This window comes from Sturnira hondurensis, unplaced genomic scaffold, assembly GCF_014824575.4.
Source record: "Sturnira hondurensis isolate 20B ecotype Veracruz unplaced genomic scaffold, ASM1482457v3 Scaffold0020374, whole genome shotgun sequence".
NCBI classification, from domain to species: Eukaryota; Metazoa; Chordata; class Mammalia; order Chiroptera; family Phyllostomidae; genus Sturnira; species Sturnira hondurensis.
In genome coordinates, this window is record NW_028093005.1 from 1706755 (window position 1) to 1731558 (window position 24804).

Below are 24804 nucleotides of genomic sequence, written 5' to 3' on the forward strand. Positions count from 1 at the left end.
CTGTTTAGAGAAGATTTCACCACCATGTAGCTCTGCTAAGGGCAGCTAGCTCTGTCTCCCTCTCTGGCCACTGATGTTGAAGCCTCATGGTCCTACATCTCAAGGCTGGGGACACGCTGCCCTCCCACCAGTGACCTGAACCTTTTTGCTTCCTTGAGTGGATTAAACTGTCAAGTTTCGGGGTGTTTGCAGAGCAACCGGAGAGCTGCAGACAGTAATGTGGTTTTATTTACAACATAACCGCTTCAGCGACATCACTAGATTCTGAAAACACAGAACAATTTTTAGCCCCTTGAGGATTTCTAGGACACGATTTCCATAAAAATTAAATATTGATGAATCTTATCTCTCTGCCAACTCACCCACTCCCCTCCTCCCGCCACCATCCCAGACTTCAGTGAGAGAGAGAGAGAGAATGCAAGGAGAAAGGAGAAAATGATTAGAAAAAGCAAGGCAGAAAAAATGAACAGAGACGTGGGAACAGTTCACGAAAATAGACATGGGGTTAAAGAGGGAGCCACTGAGCCTGTGTCAGAGAGCAGGGCGGATGCACATCCTAATCCTGACTCTCCCCCGCCAGCCTGAGCCTGCGTGTCTGGCTTGGAGCCAGGTCATGATTCAGCTGGGCTGGGCTCTCCAGGTGGTGGGGATCCACACACAAAGGCTTGGTCATGGCCAACGGGTCAAGGAATGGACATTCCAACAGGCAAGGAGTGAGGCCCCAAGTTGGACCTCTCTACAATCTGGGTTTCACCTCCACCTCCGTTCCTCCTTGAGCACCTTTCTTGGGATCTCCATATGTATACAGAATTCCAGAAACATCATAGATCAGCACTTCAGGTTTCAGAAGGGAAACTGAGGCGTGGAGACTGGCAGTGAGCAGCCCAAGACCTTAGACCATCAGCGGGAGTGGACAGAGCCAGCTTCCTGGGGTCCGGTCTGGGGCTTTGCCACACTCAACTCCTTGGAGGCAAACACATGAACGCATGGATTTTTGGAAGAAATCTGCAAACTAGCCAGAGGTTAGGTTTGACCAGTCTTTTCCTCCAGGGCAGTTCCCCCCACTCCAGAGGACAGTCTGACTTTAAAGATACAAAAAAGGAAATGAAGACGTCCACACAGGTGGCTGCCTGTGGGCCATGAGGGGCCAACTTCTGTGTTTGGTGCTTTCAGGCAAACATCAAGTTAACTGAAAACCCATCAGCTGGTACTGTGATCGAGAGCCTGGGGTCTGACTGCAGAGCTGGGGTTGTGTGGTTTGGAAAGGCAGAGCCAGAGTGAGGCTTGGTGTCAGGCTACACAGTGTCGACAAGCTACTGAGCATCTCTGAGCCTTGGTCTTATCACCTGTGAAAGGGGCACAGCTTAATGATCATAGGCTGTGGGGTCAGCAAGTGTGAGATTATGGGAAGATGGATTGAGTTCTGACTTCTGCATCTGTAAGGTGGGTTTGAGGATGGAGTGAAACACTTGTGAGGTGCCTGCCAGAGGGGAGACACTCAGCCACTAGGCTGGCTTGAGTCCAGGGGAGGCTAAAGGTGTGGGGGTGGGGGCAGGGCCTTCTCCATAAGAAGAGCTGACTCACAGTCCCCTTGCATGTGTCCAGCCTCTAAGGGGCTGCTTCAAGATTCGGGGCAAATGTCAGTGTCTCCAAGTGCCTCTATGGGATGTTCCCTTGGGCAATGGCTCTCTGCAGACACTGAGCCCCAGCCAGGAGACCCTCTGACCCTCTCCATGCAACACCCTCCCCGTCAGAGCCAGATGCACATCAGAAAGAAGAGCCTGTTAAACACTGTGACTCAGAACCACCAAACCTGCGGGATCCCACGGAGCCTGGTTTCCACTGACACGGGAGAGGACCAGTCCCTGGCCTTGGGCAGTTTCCCAAACATCCCACGCACAGCACAGAAACCAGGGGAAGCTGAGTAATAACGACCATTATTCCATCATCTGGAACACTCGCTGTGCAAGAGACACCCGAATCACAGAAGTCTTTCATGTCCACAATGTCACTGAGTCCCCCTCACCGTCTGGTGAGGCATTTCCACCACAGCCAATCCCGCTCAGTGCAGGAGGACACTAAGGTCATGGCTACACGTGACTGGCCAGGATCACAAAGTGACAAAGGGGCAGAACAGGGCTCTGTACCCAGGTCACGGTGACTCTAAAGCTGCCTGCCCACCATCTTCAGAATGAGGCCAGGTGACTCACTGTTCAAAATGTACCGAAATTCTTGAGTGCACATTGAAAATGCACACATCCTGTGCCCCAGCAATTCCGCATCTGATAACAAAGCCCCAGGAAATAATCATGAACATGCTCAAAGGTCTACCCGCAAGGATGTTCGTGCTTGGAAGTACTGTTTATAATAACAAAAGGAAAAAACAAGAAAAAGCCCAAACACCCAACAGTAGAGGATGGAATGAATACCTTATGGCCATGAAGCATGGGCAAAGGAGGTTCATGAAACACTGAATGATAAAAGGAAACAAATGGCAGGAAAGAGTCAATTTATTAAAAACAGACCCACGTCTACCTACCTCTCTCTCTGTAGACACAGATGTGTGTGTATGTGTGTGTACCTACAATAAAAGACCAAAAGTGTGCAAAGTCTTCTTAGTTGTTTTCTCTGGTGTGGTAAAATTACAAGCAAGTTTCAATTTTATTTATACATTTCCAAAAATTTTTAAAACTTCTGTAATCCCCCCAAAGAAAACAATACATGTTCATTAAAGACACACAGAATAACATCAACAGGTTTACTACAGAATTTTTATAAGCAATCCTAAGCCACACCCTATCAGGCACCTACTGGAATGACTCTACAGCATGTTGGCAGAGAAAAGAATTCTTAATGTCAAGGTAATAACTCACAAAGCCCAGACTCCTACAGACCCAACCTTGGCAGAGTGTGGGGCTGTGTGCCCTATGGAAGCAGCTAGTCCACCAGGACAGATGGTGGCTGTCGGGGTCCAAGTGGATTTAGGCAGAGCGGCTGCCCAGCAGAGAACAAGCAGGCTCCACATTAACACGCGCTTTTCCATTTCACAGGCGGCTGGGTTAGCGATGCCATTAAATGGCCAAAGAAAACCCCCTGGAAGAAATGTCAATGGGAAAACAACCAGGAGATAATTATGCTCTAGGAAGAACTTATACACCCAAAAGAGACTGAAAGAGGGCCAAAAGAAAGGCCCTCTCCTCTGCCCCCAATCCTGCCCCTCCGACTCTCTTCTCGGTAGAAGCACCGGCCGTGGCCACTGGCTGTGGCTGGCAGATAAAACCTCAGATCACAAGGCATAACAGCTGGTGAAGCTTTCATGTTAGCAATCTATTTACAGATGGCGTTAGACTTCACTCAGTCCCACTGTGGGGCCGCACACTCCCCCAAATGGTCTGTTTGCACACAAGCATCAGGCTTCAGAATTAATCACCCCCAGATCGGAATTGGTAACAGCGCAAATATCTAAGCTCCTCCCTCCCTCCTCATCCTCACCTCTGTCCAGATAAGGAGGGGATAGGTTCCTGAGTACTGAGAGTGCGCAGGTTTCCTTCCATCTCCGTACCATCACAGACAATGAGACAAGATCATTTTACTGTGTTTAAAAACACCTCACATTGGTCAAGTCCCTCTCGCTGGCAGAGAAAGACCATTAAGATGCTAATAGTCCCCAGAATGTCCTTTTTCTCTCAAACTACACTCGTGGAGCACCCTGAAACCAACCATTTCCACTAGCTAACAAAAAACAATATAGATTTTAATCTGGGGCTTCAAATAAACCCCAGATGGTTGCTGGGCACTGTGAGGGGGGCTCCCCCTCTTTTCCTGTTTCCAGGCCCCACCTCTCACATCTGCTGCCGTGGGAGGGAGGAGGGGCCAGGACCCGCCAGACCTAATGAAGCCCTTAGTCCCCTCCCCCAGATTTAGTGCTGTCCTATTTAAAATTCTTCTGTGAGCATTTTCCATCATAAAAGTCTGTGCAAACATTTTCAATGGTTGTATTATAGTCCACTGTATGGCTGTGGCTTAAGGTAACCATTCCCACATCATAGAACATCTGAGCTTATCTTTCAGCCAAATTAGAATGAGATGAAGCTTCCACTGTGTCAGCCCTGCAGCCTCAGTGCTACGGGCCTCTCTGGGGAGAAAGCGCCTGGCACTTCAGACAGGAAAGTACAACCAGACATCTCTGACTTCCCCTCTCTCACCCACCCTCCACATCCGGGAGAGAAGAGAGAAAACCATTTCTGCAGAGAGGTTGCTGGTCACTGCAGGGCTGGGTCAGCTGGACTTCCGACAGATCTCGCGCCTACCAGACCTCAGCACCAGAGGCAGAACTTCCTTCTGCATCCTCACCAAACAGGTGGAAAACCCCATCGTTCAGCAGGGTGCAGACTCATGCCGAATGTAGGCTGTGTCTATGCATTGCTGAGCTGCCCCCTAGGGCCATGGTTCTGACCGGGCATGAGGAGATAATCTTGTCCTGCAGGGGACATTTGGTCTTGTTTGGAGACAGTTGGGGTAAAAATGCTGCTAAACATCCTATAATGCACCAACTGATCCTAAAACAAAGGGATCCACAGAGAACACGCTCCCCACCCCAGGAGCATCCTACCTGCAGCTGTGAAGTACCACTCAGGGCACACCACAGTAGCTCCCTGCTACCCACAAAAAAAATCTGGACTTTGAGGCAGGCATCCAAGGCTCACTGCAGTTTGTCCCCACCCCACCTTCCACACCACACCGTGCAGCCCCCCACTCTGGGCAAGCCGGGATGTTTTCCACCAGCCCCCTCCTGCTCAACAGTTGCGTAGTCTTACAATGCACCCCTCACACCCCTGTCCAACTGTTGACACAGCCCCGCATCTTCTGGCTCCAACCCTTCCACAGAAGCGCATTCTTCCCTAAGTCCACTGCCAAGCTTCCCTCATCCCTATCAGGCACTGACTTCACTCTGCCGGGTCCTGTCCTAGGCCCTCCCCAGGGGTGAGCTCTACTTCATGAGTGGGCGCCCAGTCTCCCCCACCTCTGAGCTCTGCNGCATCCAAGGCTCACTGCAGTTTGTCCCCACCCCACCTTCCACACCACACCGTGCAGCCCCCCACTCTGGGCAAGCCGGGATGTTTTCCACCAGCCCCCTCCTGCTCAACAGTTGCGTAGTCTTACAATGCACCCCTCACACCCCTGTCCACCTGTTGACACAACCCCGCATCTTCTGGCTCCAACCCTTCCACAGAAGCGCATTCTTCCCCAAGTCCACTGCCAAGCTTCCCTCATCCCCATCAGGCACTGACTTCACTCTGCTGGGTCCTGTCCTAGGCCCTCCCCAGGGGTGAGCTCTACCTCATGAGTGGGGGCCCAGTCTCCCCCACCTCTGAGCTCTGCTGGTACCCCCCACCCCCCGTAACTGTCAGCATAGGCATTTGGCCACATCTCACTGCATGTGTCCTGCCAAGACCGGCTTTTAGCGTTAAAGCTGGAAACTGTGACTGTTCTTGACAGCTGCAAACTTCTGAGGTCCAAACAATGGGACTGGCAGAAACACTACCCTCCCCTCCCACCAGACGACACACACAGGGAGGTCAGGAAGAGAAACAAACCCTGAAGGCAAAGGCCACTTTGGAGAATCCCAGATGCCCTCTCTTCCCTGTTCTGACCTCACAATTCCCACGAGCACTAGCCAGAGCTGAGCAGGTAGAAGGTTGTCCTTGAAACACACAATGAGGAGAGACGTACAAGGTGCTAAAGTGCAAAATGGCAGAAGCAATCAAGCGCCTGCAGGTACCTTTGGCACGCACTCCAATGTGAAACTGCAGCAGTGTGGATTTGTGCCAGTAAAAAGGAAGAAAGGCTGAAAATAGAAGGCGAAGAGTTTTAAATCTTCAAGCTGTGTGTCTGTAATCACAAGGCAGAAATCTCTGGGCCCTTATGGGCTGCCCCAGAGGAGGCGCCCCCAGAATTCTGGGATATCCACCTAGGAGGCTGCTTTGAAGTCGCTGTACCTAAAAGAAGACTCACAGGGCGCGCCCTCATTTCCCTCTCCTCCATTGCTGCTGGGGGTGTAACATTAGCATAACCTTGGCCAAGGGCAACACAGCAATGTTTGCCAACACGAGGACGGGCAGTCTGTGACCCAGCGTCTCCCTGGAACTCGGTCTCACAGATCCACCGAAACAAAACGAACCACCCACAAGGAAAGCCATTGCAGCCTTATTTGTAAAAGCAAAAGACTGGAAACAAGCTAAATGTGTAACAGCAGGGGATTGGTTAAATAAATTATAGGACATCCGTGTAATGGAATAAAAGATTGGGAAAGCACTTTCCTTGCCAATAGGGAGCAATCGCTCAGACAGATTGTGGAGGAAAAGGAGTCTGGAACAGGGGAGTGCGAGCAGCGCGTCCCCATCCGTGGGCTTGGGAAGGAGCAATGCCTCTGAAGGAAGCAATTGCTTGAATAGTCGTAGAACTTCCCTGAGAGTGGACACAGGAAGTCAGGGCCATGGGCTACCTCCAAGGAAGGACAGATACTGGCGGGGGGTGGGGGTGCCACCCAGGATAACAGGCAGACTCTCCCCTCCGGGCACTTTGGTGTCTTTTTCCCGTGTTCCATGCGAGCATATCACCTGTTGAAAATACTTGACAACACTAAGAACGTGGGGCAGTGATGTCTGTTTCCTGTCGTGTCCTCTTCTTCCTTCTCCTCGCTCCTGTTGCCTGCTTGCTGCACTCACCCTCTCACAGCCCTCCCACAATGTCAACAAAGACAGCAGCCTGAGAGCACAGGGGCACAGTGTCCAAAGTGGGCTGTACAACCCAGTCACTCCACGTCTGTGTGTGAACCTGCGCTGCCTCTGTAGCAAGTGGGGATCAGAGCATCCCTCCTCAGGGATTGCTGGGAGGGTTGAAGCAGAGCACTGGTGGGCAGGCCCTTAGCATAGCGCCCAGTACACAGGATACCTCTGCGGGCCTGCAGCCTGGTTGGGTCCAGTCAAGCTCCTCGGACTCCAGTGGGGGCTCTCCAGGGACCTGCTGCGAAGACCTTCAACCGCAGGTGTGAAGGCGGCCCTGGGAAGCAGCTTGTTTCCTTGCACACACACAAGCAGGTGTCCCTGCTGCCTCTACCCTGGGCTCTGCTCCCACGAGAAGGAGAGGGGAAGTGGGGATCGTCAGGCCAGATGCCTGCAAATCAACAAACCGTTCATGGCTCACTGCACGTGTCTCGTGATTCCGATGCCCAAGACACCCTTGGCAGAGGCTTCGGAAGCGCTGGACACGCAGGAGAGCCGCATTCAAAGGCTGCATGCGCACAAGAGGAAAGTGCCCAGGAAAGACTTGGTCTTCACCCACCTGCCGGGGAAGCCTCTCAAGCTGAGGACAGGTTGCTCCCAGGGAGGGGGCGTACCTGGGGAGGGCAGGTTCCTTCACACCCAACCACATCTGCCTTCCCTGAGGCCCACTTCCTGTGCCTTTCAAACCACCAGCAGGCTATGGAGCTAGACTGTGTTCAAATCCTGGCTCCCTCGTTACTGTCTGTGTGAACCCAGGTGGAATGCTCAAGCTTCCCCTGACTCTGTTTCCTCACCTGCAAAATGCAGATAATCATAGCAACTACCCCATAGGGCTTTTATACGGATTAAATGGATTAACACTTTTGGGCTTGGAACAGTACCTGGCATGGAATAAGTGATCAATACACGTTAGCTACTGTTGATAACTACCACCATCTTCGTCATCATCATCATTGTCAGGCCTTCCTCTCTCCTAGCCCCACTCTGTTACATGGCCAGATACCACGGCCCCATTAAGGCTGCTGAACCCTGCATACAGGGGCAGCCCCAAACCCCAGCCTGCTGCCATGGAGGGCCATTCTAGGGCTGAAGCCTCCAGAGCAGCCTGGAGACCACTGCACTGCATCCCTGGACCTCAGTGCTCTTGGGCAGCCTGCTGGCCTCAACAGCCTCGCTTAGCAGTTCCTGGGCACTGCCTTTTGCAAGCCCTGCCTGGCCTTGGCCAACGTTCCCGCCCCAGAGCTAACACACATCGCAAAGGCAATGGCCTCCAGTGCCCTGCCCAGCCCCTTCACAGAGTCGGCTCCACTCCTCAGCTCATGCTGAAGCAAAGGTGACCAATCGTGTGAACATAGCCCCTGAAGTCAGGTTCATGGCCCAACACTGTCAGCACACAGAACAGGAAATCCATCTGCTGTCCCCAGGTCCCGAGCCAGCATCTTCTCACTGCCAAACCAAGTCTTAAAATTTAACATCCGACACTGGTGCCAAAAGCTCACATCAGGAAAGGCATGATCCTTTTTTACAACTTTCGCTGACAACGCCCCACCCAGCCTGGGATCGCCGGCCCTAGCAACGGGCTCCCTGCGGGCACCCTCAGCGATGTCTGTGGCGGGGCCCATGGCTCCGAGAGCGGCCGTACGTGTGCAGCCCAGCACTGGCGCCTGCCCCCTGAGACCACCTCACATGTTGGACTGTCGTGGAATATAGTTGGTCTTACTTTCTGGGCACAATATCCAGAACACGTCTCCACTGTCACATTGGCTTGTATCAGGGAGTCGGGGAAGGTGTGTGTGACGTTCTCCGGCAGTCGGAAGCAGCCGCGGTACGTGACAGTCCTCCCTATGGAAGAAATGGGGTTCCAGTGAGAAACGGTGCTCATGGCTGTTGGTGTCTGTCCTGAGGGAAGCTGGTGGCTTCAGATCCTAGAACAGGCGTAACTGTCCCAGGAGGGGCAGGTTTCACGTCAGAGAAGGCAAACCGCCCCGGATGGGGTGTGGTCAAGCAGAGCTCCTGANTTAACATCCGACACTGGTGCCAAAAGCTCACATCAGGAAAGGCATGATCCTTTTTTACAACTTTCGCTGACAACGCCCCACCCAGCCTGGGATCGCCGGCCCTAGCAACGGGCTCCCTGCGGGCACCCTCAGCGATGTCTGTGGCGGGGCCCATGGCTCCGAGAGCGGCCGTACGTGTGCAGCCCAGCACTGGCACCTGCCCCTGAGACCACCTCACATGTTGGACTGTCGTGGAATATAGTTGGTCTTACTTTCTGGGCACAATATCCAGAACACATCTCCACTGTCACATTGGCTTGTATCAGGGAGTCGGGGAAGGTGTGTGTGATGTTCTCCGGCAGTCGGAAGCAGCCGCGGTACGTGACAGTCCTCCCTATGGAAGAAATGGGGTTCCAGTGAGAAACGGTGCTCATGGCTGTTGGTGTTTGTCCTGAGGGAAGCTGGTGGCTTCAGATCCTAGAACAGGCGTAACTGTCCCAGGAGGGGCAGGTTTCACGTCAGAGAAGGCAAACCGCCCCGGATGGGGTGCGGTCAAGCAGAGCTCCTGAGAGGAAACAGGCATTGGAACCTTGGTCACCCGAGGTCACTGACAAGGGGCCACTTATCTGAAACTTCAGGTCACACTATTGCCTTCAGCTCTCGGGGGATGGTGTCCCTCCCTTCCTTCCTTCCTTCTTTCCTTCCTTCCTTCCTCCCTCCCTCCCTAACTCCCTCCTTTCCTGCCTTCCACAATCTGGATCATACACCTGTTATGGGCCAGATTCTGTAAGAAGTGACCTGAGAGGCTGATATTCTGGAAAAGTCTGTGACTTCTCTGTGAATGTGTGGAAAGAAAAGTAGATTTGGAAACCTGAAATCCTGCCACATTCTCTCTCACTGTGCCACCGAATTCACCACTGTTTTGCTTCCTCCCTGATCTTGGCAAATTCTAGGAATACTCCTTACGTCTGTTACAGAGGAAGCCTCTGGCCACGGTGTTCTCCGGATCTCTGCGTGGAGAACTGTAGATCCCTAGTCAGCTTCCCTGGTGCTGAACAAACCTTCTGGAATGTTTCAGCACCAACTGCTCATACTTCTTCCAGACTCATCTGAGTTTCTCTGGATGGCATCCTGATTCTCACACCAGGGTCCTCTCAACACCAGACGTCCTGGTGCCCAGCATCTCTGCCTGCTCCCTCTGCCTGCCGCAGCCCGTGACCAGCAGCAGAAACCCTCACCAGCCAGCACGGTAGTGGGAGGGCTCTCCATGCGAAACTGCAAAGCAAGATGGAGTCCTGGATCTGGGAGCCCATTTGACCAACCATGTCACTGGTAGTTTGGACGTCAGGACACCAACCTATTTGGGCACAAATGAAGGAAAGCAACCTCGTGCCAGGAAAACAGTCTGGGCTGAGCATCCTAATGACTGGAGGTCAAGTCCTGGCACTCCTGGTCACTCGCTCTGAAACTGGGCCGTGTCATGGCCTCTGATTCCTCACCTACGTAAGGCCTGGCAGCCAGAGCTGTTCTGAGGGGCAACATGCACCCACATGCTAGCCCCTGATGTGGCTGCCCTGGCCTTTGGTGGAAGGGCCTGGGGTGTTGGCTTGTTCTGGGGCCACAGAATTCCTTCCTGTCCTGTGGCATGATTGGGCCCCCAAAGAGCAAAATAGGTAGATGGGCCAGCCCATGGCTCTCAGCCAGCTGCTCTGGGGTGGGACGGACAATGAGAGACAGGCTGCAGGGCATGTGACCGAGAGGCTGAGCAGCATAGGCAAAGCGTAGACCGACTGGGGTCATGGGCATCCCAGGCCACAGGGACAGCTCCAGGAGGAGGATGTAACTGGGTGGCCCCTATGCTCTCCACCCCCAGCCCTGACCCTGACACACAGCAGGTGCCCAATGAGGGCTGAGCAGATGGATAAACTGAACACAACAGGGCATGCAGGGGCCCAGCATACACTGCAATGCCTGAGCTGCTGGGGACGGTAGCCTCAGCTGCCTCTAGACATCGTCACTGAGTGACTGTCAGGGAAGAGGCTGTCATCCAGTGCAGTCTATCCATGCCCCTCTCCCTTGCTTCCCAGGTGACAGCCCCATGGCCACTTAAGGCAGAAGGACCCCTTCAAGATGAAGTCACTGATGAGTTAGCTGCTCGTTTCTATCTCTGATCCCAGCCTGGGGAGCACATTCATGGCTCTTATTCCTGTGAGTGCCCCTTGTTAGGGAGATGCTGAAATTTAACATGGATGGTCACTTGGCTGCCTCTTTGGCTCATTCTGTTGGCTCATCCTGTTGGGAAGGGAGTGGGCAGGCAAAGGTCAACCCCTGGGCTCCACAGCCCATCCAAAGGGGCAGCTACTAGACCGTTTCCAACATGAACCATGGTGTCAAGTCTAATCAGCTCAAGATCTGAGGCTGGCTCGAATGACTGGGCCATCTCCCCCTAACCAGTGGGCAACCTCATGCACAACAACGATCCCTGAGTCAGTGGCTGAGCAGGTGGGAGGGGCTGACAGGGCAGCCCAGAGCCAAGACCTGGTCCTGCTGGAGGGTAGAGGAGAGGCATCAGGGGCTGTTGTTGGAACCAAGGAAAACCAAAGACCCAAGAAACCAGTCTGGAACATTCTGGTCCTCAGGAAGCTCATCTGGATGCCCAGGGGATGCAGCAGAACCTGATGGATCCATGCACCATGGTGACCTCTACCAGGCCTGGCACAGAGCAGGTATCAATGACTATCTGTGGAGTTAATGGTCTCCTTAGTGAATTCCCTGCCCCATTCCCCATCTGGAGCCTCCGTGCCCAGATATATCCCATCTGACTAGAAGCATGAAAGTGGGTGCAGTTGGCCAGGCCTGAGCACTAAGCCACTTTCCCCATTACTCTGGCCCCGTGTGCAGTCCCCGTGGTTCTCAGAGCGAGGCTTCTGCACTGCGTGGCAAACGCTCATTGCTAGGAGAGCCCTCCCGGACACACCCCTGCAGTTCTAGTTCTAGCTTCTGACCTAAGCCCTCTTTCCCTGGGCTTGGCCCCGTCCTCAAACTAATCCATTTCCTGACCCGGAGCCCTGTCACTAGGTGCATGGCCAGAAGTGGCTGTGTCCATGAGTCAGTGTACTTGGGCGCTGGGCAGTGCCTCCATCACATACTGCACTCCCCCTTGCCAGCAGTGGGGGTTGGTCTCTACATTCTGACTCCTTCCCAGCCCAGCCCCTTCCAACTATGCAAAGGACAGCCCCTGATGTGCACAGTAGTATTTATTTTTTAAAGGAGGCTTTTATAATGAGATTAAGTGGATCTGGGGACCATCAGCTTGCAATCAGGACAAACCTGAGTTTGGGGCACATCTAACTGGGCCCCCTCAGTTGTCATCTTTGTGTGAAAGTACTTCCCCGTTGAAACCCCAGGGGTTCTTGCTGTCGGAAGCACCGGCTGACTCTCCCTCATACCTCATTATTTCCTCCTGAGTGCTGCACTTAATTTCTAAGTTTATCTTCAGTGAGAATTTATCTATGGAAACTCCTCACTGCTGGGCTGGTGCTGGTTTGCCTCTGCCAGCACCCCCAGGTGGTCCAAAGCCAATCTTTATGTTGGAGCTTCCAGGACCTGGCAGATTGTACTAATCTGAACTCAAAACTCATACAAATACAGGCCCACAATTACAATACAAATGCTTAGGGAGATATTTTTTTTACCTGAAGCTCAGGTCAAAAAGAGAAAAGTTTTCTTTCCACCCCCCTGAAATAGTAGGTGATATTTTAAAAAACCTACAGAGGACTCAGAGACATACGAAAGGATGCTCAGCATCACTAGCCTTCAGACATATGCACATTAAAACCACAATGAGATACTACTTCACACTGGTGAGAATGGCCATCATAAACAAATCAACAAACAAGTACTGGTGAGGCTGCAGAGTAGAAGGAACCCTAGTGCACTGTTGGTGGGAATGCAGACTGGTGCAGCCACTGTGGAAAACAGTAAGGAATCTCTTCAAAAAAACTAAAAATGGAACCGCCTTTTGACCAGGAATTCCACTGTTGGGACTATACCCTAAGAACCCTGAAATATGAATTCAAAAGCACCTATGCACCCCAATGTTCATAGCAGCCCAATTTATAATAGCCAAGTGCTGGAAGCAACCTAAGGGCCCATCAGTAAATGAGTGGATCAAAAACTATGGTACGTTTACAAGATGCAATACTATGCAGCAGAAAGGAAGAAGGAGCTCCTACCTTTTGCGACAGCATGGGTGAAACTGGAGAGCATTATGCTAAGTGAAATAAGCCAGGCAGTGAGGCACAAATACCATATGATCTCACCTATAAGTGTAACCTCATCGACGAAACAAACAAGCAAGAAAAATATAACCAGAGACATGGAAATAAAGAACAAACTGACAGTAACCAGAGGGAAGGGCAAAGGGGGATAACAGGGCAAAGAAGGAAAAGGGTCATGAAGGAACATGTATAAAGGATCCATGGACAAAGCCAATGGGGAGGGGAGGATTGAATGTGGGAGGTGGGGTTGGGGAGGGTGGGAGAGAGTAATGGAGGAAAAATGAGGACAACTATAATTGCACAACAATAAAAAAAATAAAAGCTTCTTTATTATCACTAAAAATACTCCTACATTTTATTGATTTAAACTTCAGTGACATTGAATCCCTCTTCATGCAGAGGTTTCCATCTGATTTCCTAGCTGATCAGCTCAAAGCCTCCACCTCTGTCCCACGGGGACACCAAAACCTAGCCTGTGGCCTCCAGCTTCCCTCTGCAGCAACCCAGAGCTGCGTGGCATCGTCTGGCTCTCATCTTACCATTGTGATTTCCAGTTTCCTCTCTTCTGGAGCAAGGGATTTCCTTATTTTCTTGCTAGTTCAGCTACGCATGGAAAATAGTGTTTGTTCAGTTTTATTCACCATTTTTAGGTATTTAATGGCTAGGAAACTTATAGATTATCTGGTCCACCCCACTGCTAAAAATCTAGGCCTGTCTCTGCCTTTACAAAATAGACTGGAACCCAGAGAGGGAAAGCGAGCTGCCTGAGGCCACACAGCATGTCTGAGACACACGTAGGCCTAGGCCCCAAGCCTCCTGACCAGTTTCTCTATCCTTTCGGGGACAGAGTAAGATGTGCCTCAGTTACGAACTCAAGCAACCTTTGGCACACTCTGATCCCATTCCCCTCTGTGACAAGCCTGCCCAGGGAAGGTGATAAGGAAGGGAGGGCAGGGTTTCTGTTCCAAGTAATCTGGACCGGAGGCTACAGTGGGGGCAGGCAGTTGTAGTGCCAGGGACAGACAGAGCTTGGGAGGGGGCAGCACACTCACGCTTCCTGGAGCTCGGCTGCAGCTCCTCCACCCGGTAGACAGCAAGCCGGCCAACTCCCCCGCACACGGACCCCTTCTCGCCCTTGCACTCGTGTTTACACTCCTCTGGCCCGACGCTCATCACTGGGAGTCGGTTCCCGCAGTAGCACTCTGTCCCGGCCTCCAAGCCAGCGTAGACATAGGACCTGCGGGGAAAGTGAGGCCTGGGGTAAGCCGCCCTGCGCCCAGAGCTGGGGATGGGGTCCCAGCAGCACTGAGTCTGGATCACAGAACAACGGCTGGGCCTGGAGCAGAGGTCAGGTCTGGGCGGGTGGGAGGCGGGGCAGGGCCAGGGCCCTCAGCAGATGGTTACCCTCAGCCCATGGTCTTGGCCAGACTTCAGGGTCACCTGCCTCGGTTTAGGGAACAGCTGTTCCTTTGTGATAAGCTAACTGAATCAGCCCCATGGGCTCCTCCTGTCAGCCCTGACCTTTGCCCCCTGAGGTGCTGTCCATGGGAACAGGTCACCGTGTGTCCATAGCTGTGCCGAGCTATTAACCCGTTCTCAGGATGGGAGGGAAGGAGCCCTAACTGGTGGCATTTGTCAGTTTCTGTGGATGATGTTGAGCTACTGATGGTCTAGTTACGGACTTATCACATTTTCTAAAACTTGAACGGTTTGCTCTCGTGAGCCAGCCATGAGCTGGCTCCAGCACACCACTGGTCAAAATTGCCCTCCAAGTGTTGCAAACAGGGCCGGTGGCAGCCTACTTCCCCCCAGGGTGCGCTTACCCGCCTCCACCCAGGTGTGATGCTGTAGTGAAGAAAGATAGCAAACGGAACCAGTGTTGTTACAGTATTTTAACTATGAAAAGAGGCCAACATTTTCAAACTCCCACCTCAGTGGACCTAGGTACAGAAATCCCACACTGAAAACCCAAACGCCAGCTCCTCGCCCTCACTGGGCCCCTTGCTAGCTGTGTGACCCTGAATACCACTTACTGCCTCTGAGTCTCCGATTCCTTAACCGTCAGGAGAATAAAATGAGACCATCAGTCTCAGTTGTAGCTTTAGCTGGACTATCAAGCATACCTGTCCTTTCCTTCCCTGTTTCTTCTCAGCTTCTCCACCTATAAAATGGGCATAATTGGTGGTCACCGAGAAGGAGGTAAGGACTTATGACCCAACAAATACGAAAGAATCTGTGTGACTGAAATAAGTCAAGAGTACCTCTGCCGACTCTGTTTTACCCGTCCGCTGTGTGTGAGCATGCACACACCTGCACACACGTGCACATGCGTGCAGAGAGTGCTGTGAGAGCCTTGAGTGTAGGGACCATTCCCTGGCATACGACCAGTGTCTGCCGCAATGAGCAGAAAGAGCAAATCTTGTTACAAACACAATAACTTTTCCTACAGAGCTAAAAGGCCCTCAGAGAAATCTGTGTTAAAGCCCTTTATTCTATTTTAAACAGAGAAGTAAACTGAGGCCCAGGAAAGGAAACGGACTCAGGGCTAAGTCACAGGGTAAGTCCTTGGCACAGCTGGACTAGACCCCTGGTCTTCTGGCACCAAGCCCAGGGCCCCTTCCATAACCCCTGCCACCTCATCAGTAAACTTTCTTCTGGACAACTGGGACCTGACCAGTCAAGCCCTGGTTAGTTACACTCGGACAGTCAACCGGCAGCTAGAGTGTCCCCTCCTTGTGGGGACTGTCTCTTGACCTCACTTCCAGTGGAGAGTCTGGGGACCCACACTTACCGCTCAGCACACGCATCCTGGCAGTGGGAGACAGTCATCTTTCTCAAGTCAAAAAACACGGAGCCCTTCAGCGTTCTCTCCTGGCCATCATCACTGAAGCATCCAACATAGGTGCCTGTGGGCCGGGAAGCAGAGCAGGGACTCAGAGGCCCAGAGAGAGGGAAGGCTCCTAACTGCACCCCGCCCCCCGCCCCCTGCCCCAGGAGATCCCAAGGCAACCCCCAGCCCTTCCTGGCCAAGGGGGCCTCTCAGGGAAGCCAGGGGACAAGGCTGCGGCCCAACTTTCCTGCAGCGCTTCTGGATCCTTCATCCCTGGTCCCTTCCTGCCCCTTGTCTTTGTGGATGGCCCTCTGTCCCCCCAGACACCCTGGCAGGACCCTGATGTCCATCTGAATGGCATGTTCTTCCACCCCAACTAGCAAACCTGGCTGGGTTAAGTGACAAAAGGTCTGTTACATTTGTTTCCTGTAAAATACAAAACACATTTTTCATTTTCACCATTAACTTTATTGATTTGGATATTTTGAGTAAGTCAACTACCTCCTGCTATTGGCTTCCAGTGGGCAGAGGCCAGGGCGCTGCTAACACCTTCCAGTGCACAAGACAGCCCCACAGCAAAGGATTATCTGGCCAAAATCTCAATAGTACAAGAAACTTCGCAGACCACTTTTGACATGTTCAATCAGTCACAGCACCTTCTCCATACACTGCACAAATCTTTTTTTTCACATTTCAGTTGCATTTTTGAAATAATAAAGCATAATACACCAAAATGTGGCAGATCTTCTTCCATCTTCAATATTAACATGGCTGCATAAAAATTAATCAATTTTGATACTTTTTAAACAATGCATGCTGCTATGACAGCTGTCACAAAACAATCTAACAAAATTGGGGTTTTGGATGAAGTTAAAGTCAACTAAGACTTTACTTTCCATACTGGAGCCATCGTTTGGAAAAAAAGGAATGGAATTTTTGGCCAGCCCAATACCTCTCCTGGACCCCTCCCTCCCTGACCCCTACCTTTCCTAGGCTTCGAGAGCGCACCCTGTCTCCACAAATGTCCCAAGGGGCAGGTTCTGTCACCTTCTTGTAATCCAGAGGGAAGAAATTAATTGTGGAAATACTGGTCTTAGCTAATATAAATAAGATCTTGCAAACAGATAGAGCTATTTAAAGAAAAAAAATCTGCTGTCTCAGGAGAGAGCAAGCCCCATCACCAGAGGTGTGTGAGCAGAGTCTGTCAGCGTGTAAGAGAGCCATCCTGTCAGGGGCTCAGTCCAGGCACCTCTGGCACATCCCCAGGCCAGTGGAAGTCTGCGACAGCCCTGTCCTGCTGCCCTGAGAGAGGGAGATACCTCTCCCCCTTCCAGGCAATGAGCCTCTTGTGGCTCCATCCACACACACGTGGCCGCACTCAGCGTCTGTTCGGAGGCATATGCTACGCCCCTGCACTCAGGATCCCGGGCCCCCAGTCCCTGAAAGTGTTTCACTCTCTTTATGTAAAGTCTCGGGACCTGGAGAGCAGCATGGACCACTGCGGAAAGATTTTCTCCAGGTCAGCAAGGATGGACTGCTCGCCTCCTTAGTTTGCCTACTTAGTGTAAGAAAACGAATGTTTCAGAAATTTCTCTTGCGTTGCTCAACAAAGAAGAAATTCTATTATAGCTTTCAATTAAACACCCAAGACACAAGCTTGGGGTTTGTTAAACACTTGTCCCTGTTGGTGAGAAATTAACTTAAAGTTTGCAAAGGTGCCTGGGCTCAAGACCCCTGAAGGCTGAGAATGGCACGTGCGTGTATCTTGGGGAGCAGGGAACAGCTTTGGGAATGGGTGACGTAGGTTCAAATCCAGGCTCCACGGGGACCTAGCTGTGTGAGCTGGCAGGTGCAGCTTCCTCACCCTGAGCCTCCGCTTTCCCATGTGAGAAATGGGGCTATGCTCCCACGGAATTCATGGAGTGGTGGTGAGAACTCCATTGCACGCGGGAAGTGTCAAACACAAGGTGTGGCATGGAGGGTGTGCTCAGTAGTGATTGTTTTTATTGTCAATATATCATGGTTAATAATAAACATTTTTAAATGTCTTTACTTCCCTGAAACTCAAATTCTTCATCATTAAAATGGTAATAGCACCACGTACATATAAGGCAGCTTGAAATTAAATGAGATAACAGATGTACATCGACACAGAACAACGCTTGGCCATTAACAGATGTTTGAGTAAATGATAGCTATTACTGTTCTAATCCTACACTCTAACCTGGGACCTGGTTAGAGGGTGCTGCAATGATGGATCAGTAAATACCAGCTGAAAAATCAACACATTAATAAAAGAGAGAAAGAGATGGTTTCAATCAGTCAGGCTCAGGTTCTTCAGAAAGCAAGGAGTGGGTAGCCAGTCAGCAGCTGGCCATTTGTTGGCGCTGACCAGTCCGGCAGCCAGGAGCCCTTGCCTGGCTGGCCCCGGCTCAGTCTGCAGCAGGGGCCTAAGATGCAGATGGCCTGCCTCTCTGTGAGGAGGAGGTGAGCCCTTTCTTCTGGAAAGATAATGAACGGCCTTTCTAACTCCCTGACAGGGGCGAGAATGTGCAGAAAGAAAAGGACTTCCAAGGGATACATGGGGACACATTCTGAGGCGGATTTATTACTTCGGGCTGAAACGGAGGCAGCGCGTTATTGTCTGTGACTCCACATCTGTTCATTTGCACATCAAAATGGACATGCCGTGCAGCTATTAATGATGGCTTTGGAGATATTGGAATGTCTTTGGAAATTACTATCAATAAAAAACAAACTGGCTATGGAGAAGTTACTATTTTTCCCCTAGTAAACTTACTGACATTTTATTCCATTATGGATGTTGTCCAAGGTATAATGAAATGCTCAGTGATTGATGGAGCCTCCTGCAGCTTCCGCGGCTCGAAGGATCCCTTTTCAGAAGGATGGCAGGCTGCCCGCGCCTCAAAGAGACGCCCTCTTTGTGTGCAGCCCCGACAGCTGTCCCGAGGGCTGGGCCGGGGGCTACTCTCCACCAATGAGACTGTGTGGCTGGGCAGGCCCATAGAGGCCCCCTTCCCCGACCCGAGGGGAAGAGGCTCCCAGAGGGTTTTCAGGCCAGTGCCCCACCTCTCCCCTCTTTCTCTGAAGATTTCCAGCCACGGGACACCACAGCTTCTCCCAGAGTACCAATCCTTCCTGAAATCTTGGGGGATGTTTAAAATATTTAATAATCTATGGGGGCTGGTTACTGACCATTCAGAATTGTCACCATTCAACACTAGACCTGGATCCTGATGTTCCTGCTGTACCAAACATTGACCCTTCACTTGCTGGGTCATGGGGAGGTCTGTGGGTCACTGGAGAGGGCAGCTAGAGTGTATGGGGTACCTCAGGGACTCAGGGGAGTAACCATTCCAATACTTAATGGTTGAACTAACCACAGTCCTTCAGAACTTCCCCAGGGCCTCTTTCATCATTTTATTAAGTCATTGGAGATGACTTAAAGCAAGAAGGTACCCATTGGGTATCCTGGACATATGTACTCTACACCCAGGGCTATAACTAAGTCACCCTGAGCCCTCCCTGCTGCTGGCCAGTCATAGTGAAGTCAGGTTACAAAGAACTAGTTGCTTCTGTTTAACACACCCAAAACCCTTTGCACAGGCCTCTACCACTCCCCAGTCATGCTGTACAGTAATCACTGGGCTGCGTATCTGATTCTGCCACCAGACTGAAATCCTGAAGTGCATGGTGAAGCATATATGCAGACCCAGACACGAATCCTCCATAAGTCTAGATTGAGAGCAACAGAGAGAGGAATTGTGATTAATTTGCCCAAAGTCACAGAGACCAGGACTGGCAATATCAAGAGAGAAATGCAGGTGTGTTTTCAAAACTTGTGCTCTTTCTATGGCTTCCTCTCAATAAATCTATTTTGACCTTGTCAGTCATTTACACTTTAGTCTAAATGAATTGCACTGGTGTAACCTGCATAGAGACTCAGTTTCTGGGTGTGTTGAGGAGAGTTTACAGAAATCATACCTGTATAAAGTGAGGTGCAGACCCAGTTCCTCATTTTTCTCATGAAAGCCTTGCTGAAAAATACTGCAATGAGGGCTTTGACCTAGATGATTTTAGAATTAACTTTCTTCCATGCAGACAACAAGACAAAGTCTTCCAGTCTACATTTTACTGAGCACCCAGGGTCATCCTCCTAAGGCAAGGGAAGCTTGGGCTCCTTTCTCTTCCCTGGAACCTTCTCAATATCCTCAGAATAAAGCCCAATGCCTGGGCTGGGCCCTCCCAGCCCTCCCTGACCCATGCACCAGACCGGAACCCGAAGTCTAAGTTCTAAGATGAGCTTCTTGCCTCATCTCTTTCTAGATCCTGCACTGAGGGCTCTATTCTCCAACCCTTCTACAGTTAAGAGAGCAGTTGCTCCTGTGATTCCAGGTACAGGGCCACGTGCACTGGTGACAGGGATGCTGAGATGCTGACTAGCTGTCACCACTCAAACACAGTGGGACTCTTTCTGGGTGCTCCTCCCATGCGGGCTCCGTGACTGGGCCCCGAACAGAGCCTGTAGAACATGGTGCAAAGGGCTTCCACCCGAGGCCAGGCTGTCCCCACGTTTGACTCTCAGCAGTGTGACTACGGTGGGTGTGACCTGTGTCCACCCGAGTCCCCCAGGCCTTGCTGCTTCCAGCTGCACCGAGACGCATGTCCTCGCCTCGTTCCGACTCCCACCCTGTTCCATAACACACCCTTTATTGGCTGTCTTCTCTTCCCTCTCTCACTCTCACTCCCTAACAGTGTCCCTGGGGTCACACCCCAAATATACAATGTGCATTGGAACCCTGGTTGCAAGGTTTGCTTGTAGGAACCCGAACTAAAAGAACGCCGTCCTTGGGGATTTCCTTAACTCCGTGGTGCCTCAGTTTCTTCATCTATACTACTGGGATACAATAATTATACCCAGAAATAGCACATTTACAGGGACACAGGAAATGTCATATGAGTTGGCTATTTTTATTAAATAATAATAGCTACCAGTTACTGAAAGCCAAGTAATATACTAGGCCCTCCAGCCTGGGGCTCCTTGGCTTAGGTAGACAAAAGAATCTCCTACAGGGTGAGGCTGCATGGCCTGGGGCCACTGGCCCAGAGCTCAGGATTCAGCAGGTCTGGGAGAACCTGAGAATCTGCGGTCGTAGCCAGCTTGCTGGTGATGCTGAAGCTGCTGGTCTGGGACCCCAGTCTGTGAATTACTGCTCCACATTATTATGTTTAATCCTCACAACAACCCTGGGGCAGGTATTGCTCACTCCATTTCAGAGGGGCCTGGAGAAATTAAACGACATGTTCAAGGTTACTCAACAAATTTGTGGCTAAGCCAAGATTCGAGATGAGAACTGTCTGAACCTAAAGCCTGAGCTCTAAGTGACCTACTCGCATTTCCTGGCCTTGAGCCATGTGAAAGTCCAGCTGGTAAGTGAGCAAACTCCAAAGGGCTTCCCATCCATGCTCTTCTGTACCCTGCAGAGCAGGAGGGAAGGAATAATCTGTGAAGGTCATGGGCCCACAGTGCCAACTTCTCAGCTGCCCCAGGGCCAGGGAAAGGGGCCACTGGTTCTGTGACCCAAAGCAGGGCTCCTAAGAGCACCTCTAAAACACACCAGGGCACCCAGGGCTGAGCACCTACCTCTGCTGCTGGCAGCTGGCCTGGGGGCCTCAGGGCCCATGGCGGGCAGCCCCTGGGGGTCGCCCATAAAGTGGTGGAACCAGCGGCGCCGCAGCTGACGCAGCTCCGAGTTGCGGCTCCGGAGCCAGCGGGGTCCAGGCCGGGGCTGGGCCAGGGGGCTCTGCAGCATGTCCATGCCCAGCAGCAGCTCTGGGCTGACACGGGGGTCCTGCAGGGCTCTGCTGTCCAGCAGGCCCACGCCCAGCGCCATGGCAGCCACAGGCAAGGCCTGCAGGGAGCCAGGAGCCCGGGGACCCTGTGGCAGGGCCACTCGGGCCCGCTGCAGCAGCAGCAGGCTGCCGGTCATCAAGTAGGCGGCCGTGAGGAAGAACAGCAGAAACTGTGTTCGGCGAAGAAACTTCTGGAGTCGGAAGAAAGGTTTGGCCATGCCCCTGGGAGGCAGGGCTCCTGGCTGGAGCCTGGGGACGGCTCCTAGTGCCCGGGCGGGAGGGAGGCCTGGGCCTCTGGCGGTGTCATCTCTGCATCGTGGAGCCGGCCTGTGCTTTTCTGGGGTTGCTGCTCTTTCTCCCCCGTTTCCACCAGGTACTCCACCGACACCATCACTTATCGTTGGCCACTGGGCCCTGCAGCTGCAGCTTCTGCCTAAGCGTCACAGCCTTCGCCATCCCTGAGCTTCATCGACCCTCTTCTCCTGGCTCAGAGATCTGAAAAAGCAGAGAAAGAGGATGTCGATGAAATAGGCTCCACCACTCCCACTGCTCCGGGGTCGGGAGCCCCTCACTGCCGGCTCTGTTTACCCAAGGGGCTGGCTGTGTTCCAGGAGCACTGGACAGAGAGCTGGGTTCAAATCTCAGCTCTGCCCGTCGGCTGTGTGATATCGGACAAGTTACTGGACTGCCTGGCCTCAGCTTCCTCACCTCTTAAGCGGAAATAACACTGTCCCCTGAGCAGCAGGAGAGATGCAGTGACGACAGCGACACGGAAGAGGGAGAGCGGCAGCAGCTTGCACTGAACCCTTACTAAGCGTCAGGCACTCAGCTAAACGCATTGTGTATTTTCTCACTGAATCCTCCCACTGACCCAGTGAGGCAGACACTGTAACGCCCCCACACTCCAGATGAAGAAACTATGGCAAAAGGAGGCAAAGAAACTTTCGCAGCCACACAGTTGGGAACCAGGAGCCAAGGACTGAAGCCGTCTGCACCGAAGCCTGTACTCTGAACTACAGACAGCCCAGCCTACAATGAGACACCACCACACAGAAGTGAACCCAGCCTGGGGCAAAAGTACACAGTGGGTGCTCAATACATGTGTGCAAGCTGCCACCTCCCAGGGGCACACTGGCACTGCAGGCTCTGTTTTGGAAACTGCTTTGCAGAGGCTGGTCAGCTTTAATTCAGGTGTGGGTAAAGGGGAGGGCGAGACTTGCATACTCTCCCCAGACTTCCTGAAGACGGATGGAACAGGACAGCCCAGGGCCCTGCACCTGCGAGTGGAGGCCGGAGCGCCTGAGGCAGAGCAGGGGGAAGGGCTCTCAGAGCAGCCCTCCAGGGTGACCCTCTGCTGCCAGGACTCAGCGCCCATGCTGAGCTTCAGTTCCCACTGGTGGGGCCTCTGACGTGCACTGTAGGGGTGGCAGGGGCCTCCGCAGCTGCCTCGAGCTGGGCTGCTGCCTGAGGAAGGCCTTAGCACAAGGACACGCTTGTCCCAAGAAGAAAGGCTCTGAGGAGCATGACTAAGCCGCTGCCCGTAACTAACATGGCCCGGGACCCCCGCCAGACCCTCGCGGCCCCTCAATGGCTGCTCTGTGCACTGGGAGCAGCCGGCCGGGTGTGAGAGGAAAGACAATGTTTGGGCTCTGTGGCCTGGCGTTCCAGGGGCCGAGATCCCGAGGAGCCCAGACCAGCACGACCCTTTCTGGCTGAATGCTGCCAGCTGCCAGGTTCTCAGGCCTTGGGGAGGATGGGGATCTGGGAATACAGGGAGGCTGGTCCTTTAGGCTGGAGTGGGGGCAGCAGGCTGGGTAATCAGCAGATGGAGATGGAATTAAACTCTGAGTCAGAAAGCCATTTCAGACGGGCTTCCAGAGCTTTTATTTTCTCTCGAAGCCGGTGTGTGCCAGGCCCACCCCAGCCAGCTCATCAGATTTGTAAAACCACAGAGAAAATCCCAAGAAATCCTGACTGATCTTCCTGTCTCCAGCTTTGGCCCCTCCGATCCACCCTCCATAGGGCTGCCGGGGCGATCCTCCTAAACACGCAAATCTGATCACAGCACTCGCTTGCTTCAAGCCCCTTTCAATAGCTCTCCACGGCTTTGGGGATAAACTCCAAGCTCCTTAGCACAGCACACAAAGCCCCCTCCTGATTCAACCCATCCGGTTCATCTCTTGCCAGGCCCTTTCCTTCAGCTTCCCCATCATGCATTCACGTGCGCGCACACACACACACATGCACAGGCACACTCACACACTGCAGTCTAGCACAGCTACCACACCACCACACCACATCTGTCCCGGTGCCTCTGTACATTCTGCCTTTTTTCCCCCTCTCTCTTGCATAACAAATCCCTGTGTTCCCTCTGAGGCTCAGCCTGGGAGTTGCTTCCTCCGAGAAGCTTTCCCTGACCACCATCCACCCACTGGTATGGCATCCCCTGTCTTCCCACAGCCCACAGCCGACCCCACCCCAGCACTCACATCCCGGAATGATTCTGATTGCCCGTCTACTTGTCAGTCATCCTGGGAGGACTGTGATTGACTTGAGGCTAGAGGTCGAACCCCATTCAATTTGGCAACTCTGGCCCCCAGTGGGAGGTCTGACAGTGGAGATGCTCAGCAACGCTTGTTTCTGAATACATTTTTAAAGATGAGTGATAAGATAAATTGACAGGCAAATCGTGATATTAGAAACCCGCTCCTGTGGGGTCTTAGGGCAATGAAATCTCTAGCTGCACTTACCCGGAGCTGTGGGCACTCAGCCTGACAAGCGGGAGACACGGAGCAATGCAGAAGCACAATTAAATAAGGCAGCTTAACACGGCTGAGGTCTTTCAGACACACGGAAGTTAACAAGGTGCCTGAGGTTTCTCTGTTATCCTTTCTCGACTGTGATTCCATAAGAGGGGTTTCCTGGGCTGCTCACAAAGGGCTTCTGGTCCCAAGACCAGGATTCTATCAGGGCAAAGTCCTGCACCATTAAATACGAGGGGAGAAGGAAGGACTCCTGCTACGGGAAGGAAGGTCCTG

At 52.4% G+C, this 24804-nt stretch overlaps 1 protein-coding gene across 5 annotated transcripts in view; it reads right to left on the reverse strand.

Moving 5' to 3' along the window:
- The window catches only part of WSCD1 (WSC domain sialate O sulfotransferase 1), a 44259-nt gene that overhangs the window by 11435 nt on the left and 8020 nt on the right, over nt 1-24804 (reverse strand). For 3 of the 5 annotated variants that reach the window (XM_037029558.1, XM_037029554.1, XM_037029556.1), the window contains exons 2-5: nt 21558-22261; nt 15854-15968; nt 14115-14299; nt 9055-9176 (exon numbers count right to left, since the gene is read on the reverse strand). In XM_037029558.1, the coding sequence (XP_036885453.1) occupies nt 9055-9176; nt 14115-14299; nt 15854-15968; nt 21558-21984 (849 nt within the window). In that variant the 5' untranslated portion in view covers nt 21985-22261. Of the gene's footprint in view, nt 1-8505; nt 8628-9054; nt 9177-14114; nt 14300-15853; nt 15969-21557; nt 22262-24516; nt 24717-24804 lie in introns of those variants that run through there. The other 2 variants (XM_037029557.1, XM_037029555.1) reach the window with 2 other exon arrangements.